Source organism: Lactuca serriola, chromosome 2 (assembly GCF_051521515.1).
Source record: "Lactuca serriola cultivar US96UC23 chromosome 2, Lser_US96UC23_V15, whole genome shotgun sequence".
NCBI lineage: Eukaryota > Viridiplantae > Streptophyta > Magnoliopsida > Asterales > Asteraceae > Lactuca > Lactuca serriola.
In genome coordinates this window covers 103866062-103889367 of record NC_136409.1, presented here as the reverse complement: position 1 = coordinate 103889367, position 23306 = coordinate 103866062, and the positions used below count along the sequence as shown (strand labels likewise).

At 33.9% G+C, this 23306-nt stretch overlaps 2 protein-coding genes and 1 long non-coding RNA gene across 3 annotated transcripts; all 3 read right to left on the bottom strand.

The window, feature by feature from the left end:
- Window positions 1-11408: 11408 nt before the first annotated feature.
- Window positions 11409-12768, bottom strand: LOC145090386 (uncharacterized). Its single transcript, XR_013701533.1, has 5 exons — window positions 12508-12768; window positions 12348-12414; window positions 12072-12157; window positions 11900-11981; window positions 11409-11540 (listed from the first exon to the last, which is right to left on the bottom strand). It is a non-coding gene; the product is annotated as an uncharacterized LOC145090386 (long non-coding RNA).
- A 3-nt stretch (window positions 12769-12771) lies between these two features.
- Window positions 12772-14887, bottom strand: LOC145089436 (uncharacterized). Its single transcript, XM_079027875.1, has 11 exons — window positions 14878-14887; window positions 14734-14740; window positions 14488-14650; window positions 14327-14401; window positions 14248-14261; window positions 14102-14165; window positions 13933-14002; window positions 13722-13826; window positions 13500-13650; window positions 13326-13405; window positions 12772-12881 (listed from the first exon to the last, which is right to left on the bottom strand). The coding sequence occupies exons 1-11, from the start codon at window positions 14885-14887 to the stop codon at window positions 12772-12774; spliced, it is 849 nt and encodes a 282-aa protein (XP_078884001.1).
- LOC145086590 (ubiquitin-NEDD8-like protein RUB2) lies at window positions 14749-15627 on the bottom strand. Its single transcript, XM_079024405.1, has 2 exons — window positions 15353-15627; window positions 14749-15060 (listed from the first exon to the last, which is right to left on the bottom strand). Exons 1-2 carry the CDS (start codon window positions 15472-15474, stop codon window positions 14949-14951), a joined length of 234 nt encoding a protein of 77 aa, XP_078880531.1. The 5' UTR covers window positions 15475-15627; the 3' UTR covers window positions 14749-14948.
- Window positions 15628-23306: the final 7679 nt, after the last annotated feature.

Genomic DNA, 23306 nt, shown 5'->3' with positions numbered 1-23306 from the left:
TTACTTGTTTAATATTTATCAAGATCACCTTTGGTGAACAAAGTAATCCCATTACACTTAAATAATATTAATGACAACAAATCACCAACAGAAGGGTACGCTTGGGGAAAAGTAAGCAAAGAAATGCACGAATTATATTGGGTGGAGTTTCAGGTAATTAACTATAGGTGATCAATTGTTTTTTGGTAAAAATTTACACTTAAACTTATGTTTATATTGTTAATGTGTAGAAAAAATGTTGTTGGGATGAAACAATACACTCGCTAGTGAGGCAAGCTTGGACAAGGAAAGCGGCAGAAAGTTGTGGTCAATATCTCTTCAACATGTGGAGCCCAAAAACAAACAAACATGGCTTTAAACCAGCTCATATTCCACAGGAAGTCTGGAACTCCTGGCAATTAAAATGGAATACAGAAGAATACAAGCTAAAATTTGAGTAGAACAAGAAAAATAGGCATAACGGTGTGGCTGATGGAATAGCAAAACCTACACATAACACTGGATCCGCAAGTCATTTGAAGATAGCTTCTGATTTAGTAATTTTTTAAACGGTACATCGTATCAATGTTTATATATTTTTATCTGTATATTTGACATTTATATGGTATTTATGCAGAAGAGGAAATTAGGGCGTGATCCACCCCATAGTGAATTGTTCCTGTATACACACACGAAGAATCATGATCAAGTCGCTTTCACAAATGAAAAAATTAGACAAATTCATGTAATATTCATTTCAGTGTTAAACTTTTATATTGTAGCTAGTCCATAATATCATTCATAAATTTGATATCTTTTAACTTATATTTTCTTTTTGTAGGCGGCGTATACAGAAAAACTGGAAGAGTTGGAAGCTGAAGGTGTTGAATTTTAGTAGGACAAGCTATTTTATGTTGCTGTTAGCAGTCATGTAAAAAAATGAAGACTTTATGGATTAGGCTCTTTTGCAAAGGCGGTTCCCAATAGGATCGGTAAAACGGATGCATCTTACATTCCAGAAAAAAATGATGGAATAGAAGAAATGAGGGAGCTAGTTGCTAAATAAAAAAAACAAAGAGCTTAAAGAAATGATGAACGCCGAACAAAAGAAAACAACGCATGGGTCGGACATCTTGAAAAACAACTTCAAACGACATTGGATCTTATTAATGTCTTCACAAAACAACAACAATAGTAGCTTGATATATGTTTATTGTGAGTACTTACTTTAGATTAGCAACTTTCCTTTTTCCATGTAATAAACAATTATTGTATTATTTTATGATATAATGGTTTTGATTTTTTTGTTACTTTTGTTTTTCATATATTACTACAAAATAATTTGGATATAATTTATAAATCAATTATCCATCGGTCCATATGGAATCTGGTATATAATATACCACGGAAATTTCTAGGGATTCATGACCATGGAATTTGCTAGTAAGTCATCGAACGGAATTTGCTGGGGATTCAACACGACAGAATTTGCTACGGAATCACCACCACGGAATTTGCTACGGAATGACCACCACAAAATTTACTAGGGAATGACCACCATAGAATTTACTAGGGATTCACCACCATGAAATTTGCTAGGGAATCACCACCACGGAATTTACTAGGGAATGACCACCACGAAATTTACTAGGGATTCACCACCACTGAAGTTGCTAGGGAATCACCACCACGAAATTTGTGATGGAATAACTACCACGGATTGTGTGACGGAATCTACTACGGAATACACGACGTAATACCATCTACCACGTATTTCATTCCGTTGTCACATTTGTGACGGAAGTATCGTTTCCGTTGCAAACCCTCGCTAAGGCATTTTTTAGGGACAGAAATGGGCCATTGCAAATTCAATAGCAAATCATCTTTTGCAACGGAATTTCAACTTTTCGCAACGGATTCCTTCAGTAGAAAAATCACATTTTTCTTGTAGTGGCGGCCCGTGTCAAAATAGGCTAAACTGGCACAGGTCGTGTTCAGAATGATCAACAGCTTCTTCTTGGTCAAACATGACCCGTGTTCATTTTTTAGTGCAAATCCAACACGCCCCGTGTTCACTCCTGCTTCCAGGTCCAATCTTGATTTTTCCAACTTTTCCTTTTTGCATCCAATCATCTCGAAATATTCACCCATGCTTCCCGGCACCTCCCGAAGCGCGTTTCAACTTCCGGTGCACCTTAAAAGACCATAAAAGCATGCAAATAAGGTTATTCTACAGACTAACATGACTTTGATGAAATTCAAGAAAAATGAAAAACAACTATGCTAATGGATGTACAAAAGGGAATACAAGGTGTGCAAAAAGGTGCACAAAATGAACCTAACATATCTCCTCAAATTTAGACCTTTCTTGTCCTCAAGAAAAAACAAGAATCGGACAAAACAGGACGATTTCTAGATGGCAAAAAGAAACATAGAACAAATGGGGACAAAAAGATCCTAAAATCTAAGAACGGATGCATGCAATGAAAACCATCAAAAAGAAATATATGTACAAAAGAAGCTTTAGAAAAATGAACCGAAGAAAAATTCAAAAAAACAAATAAATTTATTTATTTTATATATATACGATCAGACTTTACATCGATGGGGCTCCACTAATACCTAGGCGACCATCATGCTACCTTTCATGTATCACAGACTCCCAAAGTGAGGAAGACCACAAAATGGTGTAACCCAATAATCCCACCATAGTTTTATTTAAACTTTATACCTTAATAAGCTTTATGGGCGAAAATAACACAGTCCAGGATCTCATGTCCTTAAGACTAGATGATAAAGAATAAGAATCGACGCATCCTTAAGAACGTGTCATGACAAATCAACTTTCACTGCAGTAGTGAGCCCACCCGAAGGGGCCCAACTCCTATGCTTTCACTTTTTTGGGAGCCACAAGTATCATATCACACAGTTCTTCATTTGCTAGATTGAACTTTGAGATGGCTTTTGATTTGATTGAACTTGGATTTATATCTTTGTTTTGAGGTTAAGTTCTTCAATAAACTTTTGAATTTCTAAATTTTTTTTCGATTGAGTGCTGGATATGACAGTTTTACCCGTTATTCTTTCTTGACTGTGTGGATCTGATACTTAAGTTCTCTTTTACCGTGGCGGTAACGCGTGTCAACAAAAAGGTTTGTGTTATGTAGGGCCAGAGTTATCGATAAAGATTCTTTTTAAACATTCAAAAGCAAATCATCCTAACGCGGTTATTACCGCCTACAAAATGTTTCGTATGCAATTTTTTTATTATCTAAGGATGGGGGTCTCGAATTACGGTGTTTGGGTCCCCTAGTTATGACAGCTGATTCTACGCTTCCGGTAACTATCCGGTCACTTCAGATTTTTTCATTTTGATTTTTTGCTTTCCTACTTCGCGGAGCTATCAAATGTAAAGACTGTCTCCATCTCGTATAAAATTTATTTTTAATTTTTAATTTATTTGTTTATTTATTTATTTATTTTACAATGCATGAAAATGGGATGTAAAAACTTTAAAACTAGAACAGAGAGAAAAATATTTTTGGGTTTTATAGATTTTTAAAATGGAGGATGCAAGAAAAATATGAAAATAAGAAGGTCAAAATCTTTTTTTTAATGCAAGAATATGAACATGAAAATGCATGGATGAACCTAATGTATAACTCTACCCCTCCCCAAGCTTAATGATAAGCATCGTCCCGGATGCTTGGAGAGAGCGGAACAACCTACTGATCAGGAGGAGGATAGTAGCCAGGTTGGGAATGGGTCCAAAATAGTCACAAATGCACACCAATTGGATTTTTAAGCAAAATATGAACGACTAAAGATATGAAAAGAATTTACCAAATCGTTGTTGGAGCCTAGAAGTTGTGGTGAGAACCTTTTCTTCATCTTTCGCAAGCTATCCGTGTAATATTTTTGGAGCCTGAGAGTCATTTTCTAGGCAAAATCAGGTTTAAAACCATTTGGGACATTAAAATTTTGATATTTACCAAAGACTAAAAAGTTTTAAGAGAAAGGACAAAAATACCCCCAGGTTGCCTCCCAGTTAGCCGCCCTTTTTTAAAAGTCGTTGGGTCGACATGACCCCTGAGTATGCATCAATCTATATATGTGGGGCTCTCCGACTTAGTAAACTTTTTGCCACCTCCTTCAATGGAACACTTATCTTGTACTTGATTTTCTTTTTGCGTGGGAACTATGTTAGACTTATACCCCTAATGACAACAATCGTCCAGACGACCCCTTTCTTGTACTTTTCCAATAAGGTGGTCAAATCTTCCTTCTTTAATAAGGTGGTCGATTTGATGACCAGTTGGGTGTCTTCCTTCTTGGGGTACATATCATTTGAAGGGTCCAACAAAATTATTGTTTTCGGCTCTTGTGGTTGGTCTACCGGTGAAAAGAGTTTCTCAATGGTGGTGGGTGGCCCAGCCTCTTTTTTGTCAACCTCCAACACCTCCTCTACAACTTCCATGTCAACATTCTTAATTTCTAATTCTTCCTTGACAACCTTCTCCATTTCTACTTCATCCTCCTCTTCCCCATCTTCTAATTACAGTCTTGGGCCATCAAAGTTTTTCCCATCATTCAAGGTGATGGCAGAAACAGAATGCCTTGGGTCCACTTCAGTCTGCGAGGATAGTTTGCCTTGAGTTTCCAATATACTCACATATTAAGTAAGTTGTGTAATTTGTTGCTCTAAGCTTTTGAGGCTAGCTTTGGTTGTTTCCTGAAAGATTTGGGTAGTAGTGGCAATGCTTTTCACAATTTCTTCCAAGGACATGCTCAACATTTCAGTTTGTTAAGGAAGTGGAGTATATGGTTGTTGGAACTGTGGAGTTGGTTGGTATTAGTCATATCCCCAAGCTTGGTATTGGTTTTTTCCCCAAACTTGGTTGTTGTCCCACCATTGATCATAACTCCATTTGTTTTGCCAGTAGTAGCTTCCCGTTTCTTGCACTTCTTCGCATTCTCCTTGTAAATATGGACACATATCGGTATGATGTCCATTTTGAGCGCAAAAATCACAAGGAATAGGTGTGGGTTGTGCACTCTGGTCATTTCCAATCATCATAACTAACTAAGATAGCTCAGAAAGTTGGTCTTCAATGTAAGGAGTATTCACTTATGAGTGACACTTTTTGCTTTTTTTTTTCTTTTTTTTATAGAGATGGACCTAGTCACAAAAATCTTGGCATAAACAATTAGTAACACCGTGCCCCTGACAACGACACCAATTTGTTAAGGGTGTCAAACCCAACAAATGAAGGGGTAAGATATACTCCAAAAGAACACTACTATGTTGCACTAAGACATAGTACAAGGCAAGCAGGGTCGATCCATAGAGACACGAGACAATTAGTCTATACCTCTTTGCACAAGGTACTTTGTGTTGGATTAATGTCTAAGTCCATAACTATATTTGGTATATACTTGACCCGACCCGGCATGGTCCATTTGGGTTGCACTTCACCAACACAATTTATATGGATAATCTTTTGAGAATAGTATATTTATGATTAATATTAATATCTTATAAGTTCTAATATATTAATATGGAATCATATTATTTAATTAGTATTGATCAAGACTTAATTTAGAATTAATTAAGTGATCAAAATGAACTAATTAAATATGGACTCTTATATATATATATATATATATATATATATATATATATATATATATATATATATATATGGAATGGGCCAAGTTCATTTAGGTTGGGCTAAGCTTTCATGGTTAGTCCATGGAGTGTTTAACCCATATATCATATGAAATGAAAGGTCTTAGGTTTAACCCTAATCTCCACAGATAAAGATGTCCTTGGTTGGTGAAATAGTCACTAGTGTGGGTACACTAAGAGGGCTAGCCGATTTCACTAGAGAGAACCAAAGTATCCATATTCTCTAAAGGTTTTCCAAGGTGTTTTGGTGATTTGTGATTCCACTTGAGGCTTTCACACTATTGGGGCTAAGCTCTTAAAGCTTGAAGACATCAAGCTACATGAAAAGGTATGTCATCTAACTAGAACTTTGTAGTATAGGTGCTTCATAATATGCTAGTTAGGATGAAACCTTGGAATAGTTAATATTTGCATGTATAATAGAGAAAACATAGATCCAAGGTTTATAGGGTTGCATGTACACCGTAGGAGTGTTAGAATTCTCTAAACCCAATAATGGTATCAGAGCCTAGGCTTGTTTTTTTGTTCACTTGCAAAAACTGCTGAAAAATCGAAGTTTTTTGCTATCTGGACAACGGACTCGGCGAGTCCATCTGGGGACTCGATGAGTCAATGCCTAAAAAATGTTCAAAATGATCCAACTCGCCGAGTTGGTTCATGCACTCGACGAGTTAGACCCCCACACAACATATATTCGACTGTTTTGGCTAGAAATGGACTGGGAACATTACCCTAAGTTGTTTTTGAACTTATAAAGTTATTTTTGATGTCGTAATGTTCATGCTAATCCAGTTTCAAAGATAATTGTCAATAGATTCATGTTTTGTATTAGTTTAAGGGTATTGCTAATTACATGGAAAAGTTTGATGTGAATTATCTTTGTTTATATGAGTTGCTTAGATTAATAGAAAATTTAATTGAATAGTTGTTTTCAATCCATTTTAATATAAAAGTTGATTCTAAAATGTGTTTGTGTAACTTGTCCTCAAGTTATATGAAAAGTTATATTTAAGCTTCTTAAAACTCATAAAAAATTGTCATAGGTTACAAAAATGAAGAGTCTTGTTCTCATTAAATGGTTTTATGACTCCAGAACTTGTCCTCAAGTTATGGAGGTTCAAGAGTCTCTTCATTAAATAAAATATGTGTAACGTTAGTTAAACTCATAAATCTTCCATAAGTTATGAATTATGAAGAGTCACTTTATTAATTAGTTTAAAGTCTTCCATAACTTGTCCTCGAGTTATGGAACTTGAAGAGTTTTTTAATTAAAACTACTTTAAACACATAAGTTATGGAATAGAAAAGTTTTGAAAGTTACAAAACTTGCCCTCAAGTTTTGGAATTTGAAAAGTTTTCTCTTATGAATACTTTAATTCCAAGTTTAGCCCTTAGATTAAGGCATCCCTCTTCCAAGTTATAAAATAGTTTGTTGGGTCCCAGCCTTAATATTTCATATTGGGTGTTCTATTAAGGAATTTAAATCAACTATCTTGAATATCTCTCGAAAGATGTCTAGTTCAGACATCTATGATCTTCCCAAATCTCTTGGAACTTCACTTCCTCCACCTCCTCGAATTATTCTCCCTAACCCACAAGTTGAAGGTCACTCAAGCCCTATTGGCAAGCAAGGTCTATGTATGGTCGCATCTTGGAGATGAAGTCACATATTGACAAGCCGGGAGAGTTGGGTGTCAAAGTCTTGAGAAAGTTAGTGGTTCGATCACTTTCTAAGTCACATAGTGACTTCCTTTGGGACTCCTATGAAACAGACTATGACAAGACCCTTAATGATCTTATCTATTTGCTTGGTTCTGCTGAATCAGCAATGATTTGTAATGCTAGTAAAGCTAATTTGATTAGAAGATCGACTTCCCAAAACTTTATGGACATTGACAATGGTGACATTGGATACCCACTAAAAGCTTTCTCTTCCCAATTGAAAGGGATTGGCCATAGTTAACTCGGTTGACCAAATGGTAAAGAGAAAGACTAAGTCTAATATTGTCCCATGTACCATTACCTAAAGGGTCCATATGTTAAATTGCCAAAGGAAGGGGCACTGATTGCGAAGCTGCCAAATTTTTACCTAAGGATGTTAAAGTCAGTAAGTTTGACTCTACTTCAGGTAAAGACCACTATCTAACTCTGTTAAGTTTGTATTCTGAGATTCTTGATACATGATGTGACTGGGTCACATGTTGATGTTTTAAGAATCAAAGAAAAGTGAAGAAACATAAAGAAAGAGTATGTTGAATCTAACTGTGAAGATGGATTTCTATTGCTTGATTGAAGATCGGATTCTTGAGCTATTTCTTAGGAGTTATGATAGATTGTTGGGAAACATGTAATAGCATAGTTTTCATTTCAAGTTACATTGTAAGGAAAAAGTTTTTTTCCGCACTTTAAAATAAATAAAAATTTGTTTTACTTTATTTTATATGTCCTTACAATGGCATTTATGAAAACTTGATGACTGTATGTTTCTAGCAATATTGGAAAAATGAACTTGATTCTTTCATTTGTGGTAGTGTTTAAATTTACCAAGTAAGGAAATACTCTCATCACCCAAGTTTCAATTGGACCGAAACTTGGAATCATACAAGGTGTTGAGTGTGATGTATGAGAATTTTCAACTTCGGAAAATTAAGACTAGTTCCGTGTTCACATGTATATGTGACTCAAGAGAAGGACTATGGGATCAAGTACACTTTCTTGTGCACTTGTCAAAGTCCACCACGAAAGATGGATAAGACTATTCGTCATGATTTACTAAGGTTTAGTAAATATGATTATACTTACAAGCTTAAATATAATTCTGAAACATTGGAAATTTTTCAATGTTTGAGAAAACGCATAAGAAGAATCAAATTAGGCAGAAGGATAAAAGTTTCTCAAATCTGAAAAGATGGGAGAGTACTTTAGTATCATGTTTTAAGATCATCTTAACGATTTTGAGACCTTATCACAATTCATCCTCTAAGTGCATTATGATAGTTAAGAAGAGGAGTTATGAATTGTTGATGTGATTAAATCAAGAAGATGATTCATACTTCGTTCCAAAAAAAATTCATAGAGTTATACTCTAAGATTGTAACTTGAGTAAAATGTCTTAAAGAAGGTTTAGAATACTTGTCAAATGTAAGAGTAAAAGTTTTCTACTCTTGTACATTTGAAATTAGTAAGTTGTGATGTTTTGGATAAAACAAAGACCAACTAAGGCTAATTGTGTTAAGTGTCTGTCTTGATTAGAATCCACACTATCTCTTGAATATTTGGCAAGAAAGTCTTATAGGTCAAGGAGACAGTGGGAGTCTAAAAGATCCTGAAAGGGTTTCAAGAAGTAATCAAGAATAAAAACCTGTGTTTCATCACTAGCACACAACTAAAGGTTTATAACCTATCGTGTTGACATTTATGTGCCAATTCCAGTTAAGTTGGCTATACATTTGAGTTCTACATGTTCTTAATTGTTTGCATAGCTACTTGGAAGCAATGGCATGCCCTTGGGCTGCCAGGTGGCAAGAAGTTAAGATTGCACAAGTTCAATCCATATGATTTAGGATTTGTCACTAACCTAGTCTTGTGATTATGGTTTTGACAAATTCACATGGATAGGAACACTTACACCATAAAATCTAAGTGTCATAAGATTTCTCTTCGATTCATGAAAATGATGGTAAGGAAACTCTTTCACTAAGTAGATTTTGAGTAGATAGCAATTGTGGGAATGACAAAAGGTCTAAACATTATGATTATGACATCCCTCTTCATAATTGTTTAGACACGCCTGTGAGCTATCTAAGAGAGGTGTATGATTTTGATAAAGTCTTATCAAGGCAATCTAGTATCATAAATCTGAACTTTGGTAAGAAATTCAATAAAGTATTGATTTCTAGGAGTCCAGTTGATTTCTAGGTACATGTCAAAGCTAGTGGGAGCATAAGTGTTATGTTAATAATCATCATGTTAGTGGGAGCATGATAATTATGGTAAGTATTGCAAGTTAGCAATGTTAATTATAGAAAACAAAAGTTTTAATTCATGAGGTTGCAGGGGTTGAAAAAGTTGTTTTGCTACAATTAAGGGAGAGGAAACTATACTTCATTTCAATTCTAAAAAGCTTAGATTGAGTTTATAATAATTCTAAAGAGCTTATATTGAGGTTTTAATCACCTTTAGTCAAGAATATATATATATATATATATATATATATATATATATATATATATGAATTTCATGTTGGATCGGTTCAACTTAAGAAAATTCTATATATTGCGTTCTCAAAATTCGATTATGATTATGGCATCCCTTTTCATATTCAAATTTTGAGAATATGGCAAAAAAAAATTATTATGCCAAAAGACTGGTCTAGAACCATGTCTTTATGTGAAACATCATGAATCGTGTCCCATTTACTTTGGGTAAAAGATCGATTACATGTGCTAATATATTTATCCTTTCTGAATTTTCCAAATGCCTTGGGGCATTAAGGAGGAAAATGTCTAGAATTGGATATGACTAATGTGATTAAGCAATTGTCAAGGACAATCTAAGGTTTACCAAAGATTGGTTGCTCAAGGACAGTTGGAAGTATACTGTTAATTTTGGAAGGACCATATTGACATATTCTGAAAAGAGGCATCTCTTGTTTAGAAGTGATAGTCAAAATGGGAATATAGAGTTGTCTTCATAGGTGGAAGCAATCTGTGTAAGGTTGAAGAAACTTAATGCAAGAAGCATGTTCAAAGCAATGCGCTTTGAATCTGAGGCATCGTTTCCATGGAATTGCTCTCCATTGGGATACTCTGTAATGATTGTTGCCAAGCCTTTGTGGCTTTGTACATAATCATTACAAGAGGAACAGTGCATATAAGTTTAAAATCTAAACAGATTTCGATAAATGATAGGAATTTGGAATTCTTACATTTAGACAAGGAATTGGGAGCACTACAAGAAAAAAGGCCTTTTACGACGCTCATTGCGCGTCGTAAAACGCTCAGACGATGCGCAAATGCGTGTCAAGGAAGGCCCTGTCATAAAGAGAGACGACGCGCTTTTGCGCGTCGTCTATAGACGACGCGCATTTACGACGCGCATTTACGACGCGCATTTACGACGCGCGGTTACGACACGCAATGCGTATCAAGGAAGGCCCTGTCATAAAGGAAGATGACACGCATTTGCGTGTCGTAACCTTACGACGTGCGTGTTAATGACACGCAATGCGTATCAAGAAAGCCCCTGTCAAGAAAGGCCATGTCATAAATGAAGATGACACACATTTTTGCGTATCGTAATTTTAAATTTAAAAAAAAATTATTTATGGATTTACTTATTTTCATATTAAATTTGCATTTTATGTCACATAATGGAAAATAAAATACCATATACAAATAATACAATGCATTACACAAAAGTTAATGTTATACAAATAATCATTCGAATAGTAGACAAATGTAATACTACAAATAATCATTCCAATAGTAGACAAATGTAAGATTTCAATATTTTTTATATAATTAACTAAATTATTAGCCAAATTTCCTAAAATACCAACATACTTTTCTATGAAGAGCATTAACACTATTCTTTTCCATCAAAAACTTCAAAACCTGCATAATTAATTTAATGTTTAATTAGCTACAAGGATTAATAAAAAGCTATTCGGAAGCCAACAATGAGAACCAAATTTATTTAAAAAAAAAAGGAGATAGAGAAAGAGAGAGACTACTTGCATCTAGCCTCTAAAAATGTGCTTTGTGTAACCATCACCCGGATCAGCACCAATCTGGATCTTTTGATCTGAGGCTCTGTTATGTGTCTCGCTTAAGACATCCAGACAATCTGAATGCTTCTTCTCAGTTTGAAACTGCAATAATTGAGATACATTTCATTTTGAGGGGATAGATAAAGAAAATATGAATGACCATCAATTTATCAGTAATCAAAGGGGACGGTTCTCTTCAGCAGAAAGATAGAGCCTTTGATGGATCCTAGTGAATCAGTTACTAAGGAATGTGACATGTAGATTGGATTGGTAAACCAAAAGGTAACAGTGTCACTGCAGGGTTTTGCATTTTCTTGAGACTCAAAAGGGCAGTGATGTCTTATTCTAGGTTGATTGTTAAAAAAATTAATATGGAATACCTAATATGGAAACAGTAAAAAAATTAATAGTAAAAAAGTGGACTCTTATTCTACTAGGTTGATTGTTAAAAAAGTACATACGTCTCCAGGAGTATCAAGAAGTGGCTGCTAATTGGTGGAGCCAACAATTGGCTCGGGAATATGATCTTCTAGGTAAGCATACCTACACAAAAGTTAAATTACTTTTTAGCCCTTGTGGTTAATTGATAACACACACAGATGCAGGATGAAATAAAGAGAAGGAATAACATACCTTTTTTCAAATACAACAAGTGTAGAAGATTCATAACTCTCAAAGTGATGCTTTGAGTTAGGAGGTAGGTAAGCAAACGAGTCTACCTACAGTTCAATGACAAATATTAACTGTTCAGGAATACATTTACTTGATTGAAGCATTTTTCCCTCTTCTTTATAACAATATCTTTCAGGAATGCTATTCAACTTCAAAATTTGGCACAAAACATGTAACTTTAATGTTCATATAAATCTTACTACACAAGAGAAAATTCATGATTAAATGGTTCTATACCATCAATGTTTGGCAAATTCCTGAAACATTAGTGAGAATCACCAAAACTTGAACCGCAAATACAAACCTAAATGATAAACATAAATTAAAACACAACTCAAGTCACACTATGATTCAAAAGAAACTTGATTTGATTATAAATTGAGGGGGTCATTAATACCTCTCAACATGTTTAGGAGGTAGCCCTGATTTTCAACATGTTTAGGAGGTGGCCCTGATTTTGTCGTTGCTCTCACGGAATGAAAACCCAGATACAACCGGTGGAAGGAACCCAAACACCAGGTACGATAACAGAGAAACCAACATGTGAAGCGGGAAATCCTCTCTTCGCCCCAAAAGTTGTTGGTATCGATCCTCTTCTGAAGAAGAAGATCATCTGCCTTCGTTTCTCAGGTCCCAAAGTTGTAATTGTAAACAAACAACATCAAAGCAAAATACATACATATACACTAATATGCAACTTATTACTTACATTATGACTAATCGCCAACAATCCGCCAAATATGCTAGCCAATTCCAATTCCAACACATTCACTGCAAGCAATAATAAAGAATATAAAGTAAATGATTTGGTAAAATTTCCTTTTATATTTTAAATAAAAATATCACTGGAACGTTTTTCAATCACTGAAACAGCATGAATCAGCATTTCTAACATGTACTGACCAACTTTGGAGAAGAAAGAAATTTTTCTTCTTTCAACCTAATGCAACAAAATGATTTGGTAAAATTTCCTTTTATATTTTAAATAAAAATCACCAAGATTAGAGAATAAAAATACCTTGTAACATACGAACCATACAGGAAATTTGACAAAAAAGCACATCTGCAGAAAATATCTGAGAGAATCATTTTCTCGATCTCTTTATTTTCTAAAACCTTAAGAATGTCGAGTTCTATTTCATGAAGCAGTGAGTCCCTTAAATGACAGGGGAGACGCACAGAAACACTAAATAATCAAGTTTTTAAAATATTTACCTTTGCCATGACAAAGTAAAATAGGCAAGGATGAAGCACGATTTGCAGCTTCCTCCCCTTCCACCTTGTTACTCAGATCCCTAGAGATATTTTTTAAAGATAAATTGTTATTAAAAATAGCAATGTGGTTTAAGTAAGAGGGATAAAAAGGTAAAATGGTGAAGAGAGTCAAACTTTGCACATGGAAGCCAACCACTAAGGCCAACAATTGCATCCAAATGAGTAGAGTATGAGTTTCCATTTCCAAATTTTCCATGTGAAAAACATGTTGCAGAATATAGAGCAGTTGCTGCTCCCATACTAAACCCTCCTACACCAAGTTTGACTACAAAAAGAAGTCAAACATTTCTTGAATTTATCCAAAGTAGATAAAAGTAAATTAATTTTGAAACTTACTATTAGGAGGCTTAGTAGATAAGAGACTCAATACATGTGCTGCAGAAGCATCCATTGATTCTACATCTTGATGTGCATCTTCAGATAGGTCACTTACATCAAACCCTAAAATCCATCATACATAATTACATTTTACATATTTACCCTTAGGGATACAATTTCACATTATGATAATAAAAAAAAAATAGTGTTGTCAAAATTTAAATCATACATGCAGTTGTGGGAAAGCCGCCGAATAAGGTTAATGGTTGAGAAGGTGAAGTAGGGCATATCCATTTGATCTAAAAAACAAAAAAAAAACATTAAATAATCAAGTTTTTAATTTATAAATTATAATTATCATTTATATGTAAAAGACTGAATGATAATTGTTTGCTCACATTTGGAAGAGGAAGAGTCTCCAAGAGCTGGGACCAAAATTTAAATCTACCATGTTTTTTCCTCCTACAAACAATTGATATAAAAACCGTTAGAATCCCATTGAGAGCTTAATGAGAAAATATATATTATGACACTTAATTGTTACCCTTGTAAAAGATATATTCATCAGAGATTAACTTTCCAACAAAGTCAAACAACTTCTGAGCATTTCTATTAAGGCGAACTTCATCATGAGCTTGTTGTAGCCAGAAGATTCTGGAACCTTTTCTACCATGCTTCCAGTGATGCATTATAGCAATCTGTTAATTAATATGTAATATCTCATTCTGTTATAATCAATTATTCAATAAAACATTTATAGAAAACATTGATTTAATAAAATTACCTTCATATCATTTGGACTTACACTATCAAGATTATATAAACGACATATCTCAATATTCTGTTTACAGTACAAAAGTAATTGAACATTATGTCTTTCTTCTTTTAAAAGAATTTCTACTTGAATATTGCCAGGTGTCAGTAACTCTGTAGCATGAGCAATCATCCTATTATCACAAAAAAAATATTATTAGAAAATATTAAAAGTTATGTGATTAAAAATTATTTGCAACATTAGTTATATACTCACCAATAAACTTCACAATTTAACAAAATATAGCAAAGATATAGGATAAAAGCTCAATTTGTTTTCAAATGACATCAAGTGCAAATAAATGCTCATAAAATAAAAATATAAAAAAGCCAAATGAGACTAAGGTATGCAGCCATATACATAGTTTCATTACTAAACTTTGGTAAACATGTAGTCTTTCTTGATTGTTACCACTTACCACTTACCACTTATCACTTACCACCACCTCTTAGTGCAAGAACAAGATGAAGAACAGAACCCCCCTCAATATTGTAGTCTTTTGCAGTCTTATCATCTGCAAGCTGTTTCCCAGCATAGATCAGCCTACAAAAGATTTCATGTCATATTATTAAGTGCTAATCATAAGAAATAGCAATCTACTTTTATTGATTTTTTTATATTTACTACAAAGATAAAAACAGCAACCAATCTGTTACAACTTATTTTAAATCAGCCATTTGTATAAAAGTATAAAAAATAAGCAAATGATTCTTGTTAAAGGGTGTAAATCATCATATCATGTCTTTATGATTAATTCGTTACTTCAGCAAAACAAGTTATGTATACACATATTGCCTTCAATACAATTCGAAGATAATGAAAGAAAGTGGCAAACCTCTGTTGAACTGGAGGAATTCCTTCCTTCTCTTCAACTCTTTCCTTGATCCGATCAATGGAATCAGTTGGTTCAATATCAATTTCAATTTCTTTTCCAGTCAGAGTCTTGACCTTGATCATAGTTCCTCCCCTGAGTCTAAGAACCAAATGAAGCGTGGATTCCTTCTGGATGTTGTAATCAGCAAGAGTTCTGCCATCTTCTAATTGCTTTCCAGCAAAAATTAATCTCTGTTGGTCTGGTGGGATACCTTACTATTCCCTCCTTTTCCTATCATGTTCTCTGAAAAGGTTCAAGAAAAGTAAATCAGCAATGATAATCCACATAAATATTATTTCAAGATAACAAATAGAACACAAACCGGGTTTGAAGTTTGATGTTGCTGATAGAAGCTCTCAATACTAAAACAATCTACAAGTGGCTGAGTATTTTTCATGAAGACCCTCTAATTCTTTTGGTAAAAGAATCGAATCATGATCTGGGGAAGAAGATGGATCAGATTGAAATTCATCATCACCCACACAAACAATTGCTCCATTTTCTGGTATTCCGTCATTTTGGTCATAATTTTGGGAATCTGAGTTTGTGATTTCAAAGCAATGTCTAGTGGGAAGCCTCATAGCCCACTGAACCATAGAGATCTGGTGGACATGTGATTTATCAAATGAAATGTACTCACCGGCTCCCCTAAATAAATAAATAAACCTAAATTTAACAAAAGTTTGACCTAAATCACAAAAAAAGAGAGAGCAGGTTTTCCACAAGGTCCATAATCGCATAGCCCTTACTCGAAATATCAAATACTCTTGAATCATCGAGATTGGGATTCAGTATATTACACAAAATCGAAATAAACACGATATATCTCAAGAAAAGTTGTAATCGTTCAAGACAATAAAATTTTAAGCGGCAATTAAATCTATTAGGTAATACTTAGGAACGAAACTAACCGCGATAATGAGCCAGAGATCGAGAGGCCATTGACTCGAAATTAGGTTTTTGCTTCCAAAATTAGGTTTTTGGTCCAGAGCCACTCGTACTTCCTCCTTCGAGTTCTATACCAAAATATACACACAGGGACTCGAAATAAGGTTTTTGCTCGCGGCGATAGTCACAGAGCGCCGGAATTTGATTGTTATCGGAAAGTTATATAAGGATTTTGTAAGGTTTAACAGTGAGGACAGTGTGAGAGAGCTGCAAATGGTGATGATGGATGAAGTGTTAGTCGATAAGGCCGATACGTCGTCGTCGTGCAGGCCTGAAGAGTTGGTGTGGGTTGGAGGTAGTGGAGGTGGGTGAGGGGTGGAGACGAAGGAATGGAGATATTAGAGAACAGATCATTGGAACAAACGTAGGAGAAGAAAGCGGCGTTTAATATTTTTGGGGATTTCATTTTCCCTCTCAGAAGAGAGACGCGCGTTTCTTAAAAAATATAAAACGACATTCATAGAGGACGCATATTTTACATAAAGTGCCCTCCGTGTTTTTTATTTTTTTTACATGAGACACTAATTTAACGGCACACAATAATGCGTGACCTAAATCCTTAAATTTTTTGAACAGATGACACATTGTTACTGTCACTCTCTTTTGTGTAACATAAATCAATGAGTATCGTGGTTTGCGCGTCGTAAAAGGCTCTTTTTCTTGTAGTGGAGTGTGAAAAGAGAATCATTGAAATTATGTTTAATTGATCTATTTCAAAAAGAAAAAGATCATAGAAAAACATAGAATTCATACTTGGTGTATGGAAAAGCTATTGTTTAGAAAACATAGTGTACATGCTTGGAGCATGGGATACCTAGTGTTTTTAATTCAAGAACAAAAGTTGATAAAACCGAAACAATGAATAATGAGTAATCAGTATGGTGATAAATAGAAAGTGTTTTATTTATATTCATAGGTTTTGATGCCATATTAGATTCATTTATTCTTATGCTTCATTTTGCATGTTTTGACTTCCATAATAACTAGGTTATTCTTTCAAAATGACTAAGTTATTCAAACCATCCACAGTCAGTCATATGTTGGAAGTAGATATGAATCAAGACTGTCATGGGTTGGCTTGTAGAGGTCCAAGTTGGTGGACAAAGTTGTGCTACAACACTCATGAGTGCTCATAAGTTCTGAGTATTGGATTCAACCCGCGCTCATTTAAATCTCTTCATGGGTTTTATCACGAGTGATCATGAGATGATAATATCTTATATTCTTCAAACCTAGAGATATGATTTGTTACTATGAGTTGGTTGTAAATTGATTGCACGAAACCGCATTCGGTAACTCGATGTTATAAAACATGCATTTGTGTATGATTCAACAAGTAGTAGAACAATCCATATGATTCGAATTTATCCATTCTGTTTACCATCGGGATAAAAGTGGTATCTGTGGGCCCCTCGATGATTTAATGATGATACATGTGAGTGCTTGGCCAAGCCAATACTGATTTGGTTTGTTCAATCAGTCAGTCGTCATGAATCGGAAATCGGGAAACAACAAATGGACAGAGAGAATGATTATAATCCATATGATATCTAGAATGGAGGAATATATGATCCATTATCTAATGGACAGTCATTGACAAAGATCAGAGTTCGACAGCGACTTTAAGAGCTATGATTGCCAGTTGGTTTTTGAAGTCATACTCAATAATAGTTTTAGACTTATCCAAGTGGAAGACTGTTGGATTAATGTCTAAGTCCATAACTATATTTGGTATGTACTTGACTCGACCCGGCATGGTCCATTTGGGTTCCACTTAACCAACACAATTTATATGGATAATCTTTGAGAATAGTATATTTATGATTAATATTAATATCTTATAAGTTCTAATATATTAATATGGAATCATATTATTTAATTAGTATTGATCAAGACTTAATTTAGAATTAATTAAATGATCAAAATGAATAATAGAGAAAACATAGATCCAAGGTTTATAGGGTTGCATGTACACCATAGGAGTGTTAGAATGCTCTAAACCCAACACTTTGATCACTAACAGTAAAGAGGGGGGATTTTGAATGCAATGATTAAACAAACAAATTTAAGACACAAGTAATCGACCAAAGGAGTAAATTAATTTCAGAATTTGTAAGGACTCCAACTCTATGTATGACAACTTAGCAATGCGATTCAAAGATGACAGGATATTTGTTCTATTTTATCTAAGTTGGTACTTGAAAGTGTTAACAAGCTCTAACACTTCTCATTCACCACATTAATTAACCAAAACAAGATCTTTGATTACCTAACCTTACTAACCTAATCTAAACATGCTCTTAGAATTCGATCCAAAGACTAGATTAAACTTTATGTGAATGTTCCCAACAACACCCAATACTCCTCACAAGCTTGGGAGTGTAAGAGTGTGTGAATAAGATTTACACTAAATTCATTAAATGGAAATCAATTGAGTGCTTGTTACTTAGTCCAATTCACAAAACAATTACGCATTTTGCAATTAGATAATTTAAATGACCTGACCTTAATTCAAAAGGTCAATAAGAATCACAATTAGAATCAAACATTTGATTAAAGCATAATCAAATTCACTAGATAGAAATTAAAAACAAACATCAGGTCATATGATTGAAATCACAACCAAGAAGTCAAAACATGAAGTTGGCGAAACTAGGGTTCTAGCAACACATGACTAGAACAAGATCACAAGTTTAAAGATGAAAATAATGTGCAATTAGAACTTACAAATAAGAGAAATAATGTTTCCAAATGATAAATGATCAAATCCTTGCAAAAGCCTTCGAAATCCCCTCACCAGTAGTACTCTGATATGATGTGTGTGTAAAAATGACCCTAATCCCGTAATATGAAAGATAGGAAAAACTGTCAAAAGGCAGTTTTTAGGCCGAACACGGAACCTGTCGAAATAGGCTAAACTGACACGGGCCGTGTTCAGCATGGTCAACACGGCCCGTGTCAAAATAGGCTAAACTGACACGGGTCGTGTTCAGCATGGTCAACAGCTTCTTCTTGGTCAAACACGACCCATGTGCATTTTTCAGTGCAAATCCAACACACCCGTCGCTCCTACTTCCAGGTCCAATCTTGATTTTTCAACTTTTCCGTTTTGCATCCAATCTTCCCGAAATCTTCACCCATGCTTCCCGACACCTACCGAAGCGCGTTTCAACCTCTGGTTTACCTGAAAAGACCATACAAGCATGCAGATAAGGTTGTTCTAGAGATTAACATGACTTTGATGAAATGCAAGAAAAATGAAAGACAACTACGCTAATGGATGCACAAAGGGACTAGAAGGTGTGCAAAAGGTGCACAAAATGCACCTAACAAATATCCTCTCGCTTAGACCTTTCTTGTCCTCAAGAAAGAACAAGAATTGGACAAAACATGACGATTTCTAGATGGCATAAAGAAACATAGAACAAATGTGACCAAGGTGGAGGTGTCCGGGAAAGGTCAAGATGGTTCGTAGTGCGGGCTATTTTGATTGTAATTGAGTGTTGTTGTGAGTGAATGGTGTGAACAACCGATTAAAGGGTGATTGTCGCTTTAATCAGTTTGTTTAACGGGTCAACGGGCGGTGGGTGAGCGGGTCGTGGATCACGGGTCATGGGTAGATTCAGATCAACATAAAAGTCTTGCTTGACCAGAAAAGTAGGAGCTGAACGTGGTTTTCGATGCTTACCTATTCTTTTGTTAATGTCCTATTTAGTAGCTAATTTGTTTATTTGTTTCTTAATTAATGTAAATTGTGAGATCAATGAAAGTGGTTCAAGCGCGTAATACACTATCTACATTAGGTGAGCTTTTAGTGTGTGTGTTTTAAGGGACCTACACAATAAATAGTATTTTATGTCCAATTCAACACCATTTTTTTCATTAATTTTTACATCAAAAGGCAAAAATATATTCCAATTCCCAAAACTACAAAATACTCATCAAACCAATCATCTTTACGTTTGCTGCTAGTAGATTAATGGGTAGTCTGCTTATTCACAAGGAAATTCCCTCTTTCCATGGTGCAGTGGCTCGCTCTGAGCTGGTAAAGAAACAATTAACTTCCTACCAAATCCTACATTTCTTAATTCCCTGTGCAATGAACAAACAGAAACTTTTTGGTACTTAAGAGATGCATAATTTAAATGATGGGGTACTGGTGTTTCTGGTTTGTTTCATATGGCTTGATGCAAGGTGATGTTTTGTGGCCATGTATCAACCACGATTGTAGCTATCAACAGTTCATTACCACACAAATGAAGACTTTACACTTGCATCCGATACCTTCATCAATAAGCCTAGTCCTGCCATTATTACCTTACGAAAGTAGAAATGTGGCAATTTCTTAGTAATAATTGAAAATATGAATGGGTCATGTTCGCTTAAGGGTCATTCTCCAAAGCCAATGCCAATACTGAGAAATTAAAAAGAAAATACTTGATGCCTGTAGTTGGTGAAATGTGATCAAGACTTGACATGAAATGAAAATGAATTCATTTTAATTTACGAGGTGGTGGAATATTGGGATACGACAAGTATGTATACACTTGGCCACTTTGTGAACACCAATATTTTACTATATATATCGCAAGTTCGCAACATACAATACTTGCATATATTTAATTAACAGTATATAGCATGGTGTCCTTTCGTTTTAATGCAAGCACATGCAAGTTCTTTTCTATTACCATGCTCGCTTTTAATATAGCAAAGTTACAACAATATCAAATGCTGCATGCATGCCAATAGACACCCATGAAATGCCGACGATTTGAGAAATTATAGGACATGCTAAGTTTGTTAGTTAAAACGAAAGAAGAAAAGAAGCAATTTCTGAGTAATTGAAATATGAATTGGCATGGGACCATATTTACTTAGGGGCCATTGTCCATAGCTCTACTGGGGACAATTTTGACATGCTTAAGTTCTATATGCTAAATGAAAGCCACAAATATGAGCATTTACCGATGGCAAGATGGTTGAGAAACTAGAAGGAAAACGGTAATTGTTTTGGTTGGTGAAATGTCATCTTTATTATCACTGGTCCTGCAATTAAAATGCATTTAATACATGTCTTGTAGACATTAGGAGGTGATGGGATATGGTTGAATATCCCTATTCTAATAAAAGAATAGGTTTAATCTCATATTGACAAGTGTGATACAATTAGAATCCCTGATTAATGTTATATATCATTTATCATGCTATTTATCAACCTATTAATTATTAATTTTAAATTTCAAAATTTAAATTTCCCACTCTAATTTTATTAAATTAATAATTGATTCTTTATTTTAAATTTCAAATTTTAAAACTTCTTCCTTTAATTATATTAAATTAATAACATTAGATTAAAAAATAAAATTAAATTAATATAAATTATAAAATGATATAACTCCACGTATTATTTAAATCAACGATTATAATTTTATATAACTAAAAAAATATCTCTTAAGTAATAATTTATTTAAAATAATTGATTAATAATTTTTATTTTTTAATACGAAAATTTAATTAATTTTATAACCGTGGTTATCACGGATTATAAATTAGTGTATATATATACTTGCCCACTTTCTGAATACCTTTAATGAATTTACCATCACATGTATATGTTGTACTTTAGCTCGAATACAAAGCAAATGTTATCTGTCCTTTTTTTTTCAGCATTCTGGCTTTAAATTAAACAAACTTACAACATCCATGTGGTTGAAACGCTAGTATATTTGAGAAACCAGCCAAGTCAATTATAGTAAAGTTGACAAGCAGTACATATGGGCAAAGGACTTCCGTTCGCCCTAATTTTGGCATTTAGGATCTTGATTCTTGGTGATCCCATCAATTTACAAAATCTTATCAACATTCTTTTGCTTTGTTCTTTACTTAGTAAAAAATTTAATTACTTTAGGTATCATTTTGATGTTAATTTATGTTTTTTTCATGAACTTCCTATACAATGCAAATGGCAACTATATGCTTAAAGACTACTTATTAAGTTTTTCTTGAGTTTATATCATTTTTAGTCACTTAACTTTTGAGTTTGTGTTCATTTGGCCACGTAACTCATTTTAAGTTTTTAAAGGTCAGCGAACTTTTGACTTTATGCTCATTTAGTTACCAAACTTTTAAAATTATGTTTATTTAGTCACATAACTGTAAAATTATGCTTATTTATAGCTTTATGTTAAAATTTAATGACTAAATGAACACAATTTTACAAGTTAGGTGACTAAATGAGCACAAATCCAAAAGTTAAGTAACTAAACCAAACATTTTAAAACTTAAAAAGAGTTAAGTGACTAAATAAGTAAAAAACCAAAAATTAAATGACAAAAATGACGTAAACTCTTTTTTACTCAAATTGTATATATTTTACTGTTTATCATAAGGCTTTGACGGAACATGTCTGGGTGGAATGGGTAAAAGCTTTAGTTTTGCTGCATGGATGCTACCTAATGTGTAGTTTTGTTGCAATTTTGATCCCTAACACATAGTTTTGTAACAATTTCTATCCCTGTGGCTCATCGAGCTTAACAACCAACCCATTAAATCCAAGGGAGAAGCCAAAAAAAAATTTAGGGTGGTCCTCATAAATTTTAATATATATATATATATATATATATATATATATATATATATATATATATATATATATATATATATTAAAATTTATGATATATATATATATTAAAATTTATGAGGACCACCCTAAAAAGAATTTTTGGCTTCTCCCTTGGATTTAATGGGTATATATATATATATATATATATATATATATATATATATATATATATATATATATATATATATAGAGAGAGAGAGAGAGAGAGAGAGGGAAAGGATCAAATGAGAACACATAAAAGGTTGAGAACGCGAGAACACTTCTGAACCAATCAATAGATAAGGGCATATAGGTAAACTTGTCTTTTAATTAAATGATATTTTCCTAAATTTTTGGGATTCTAAT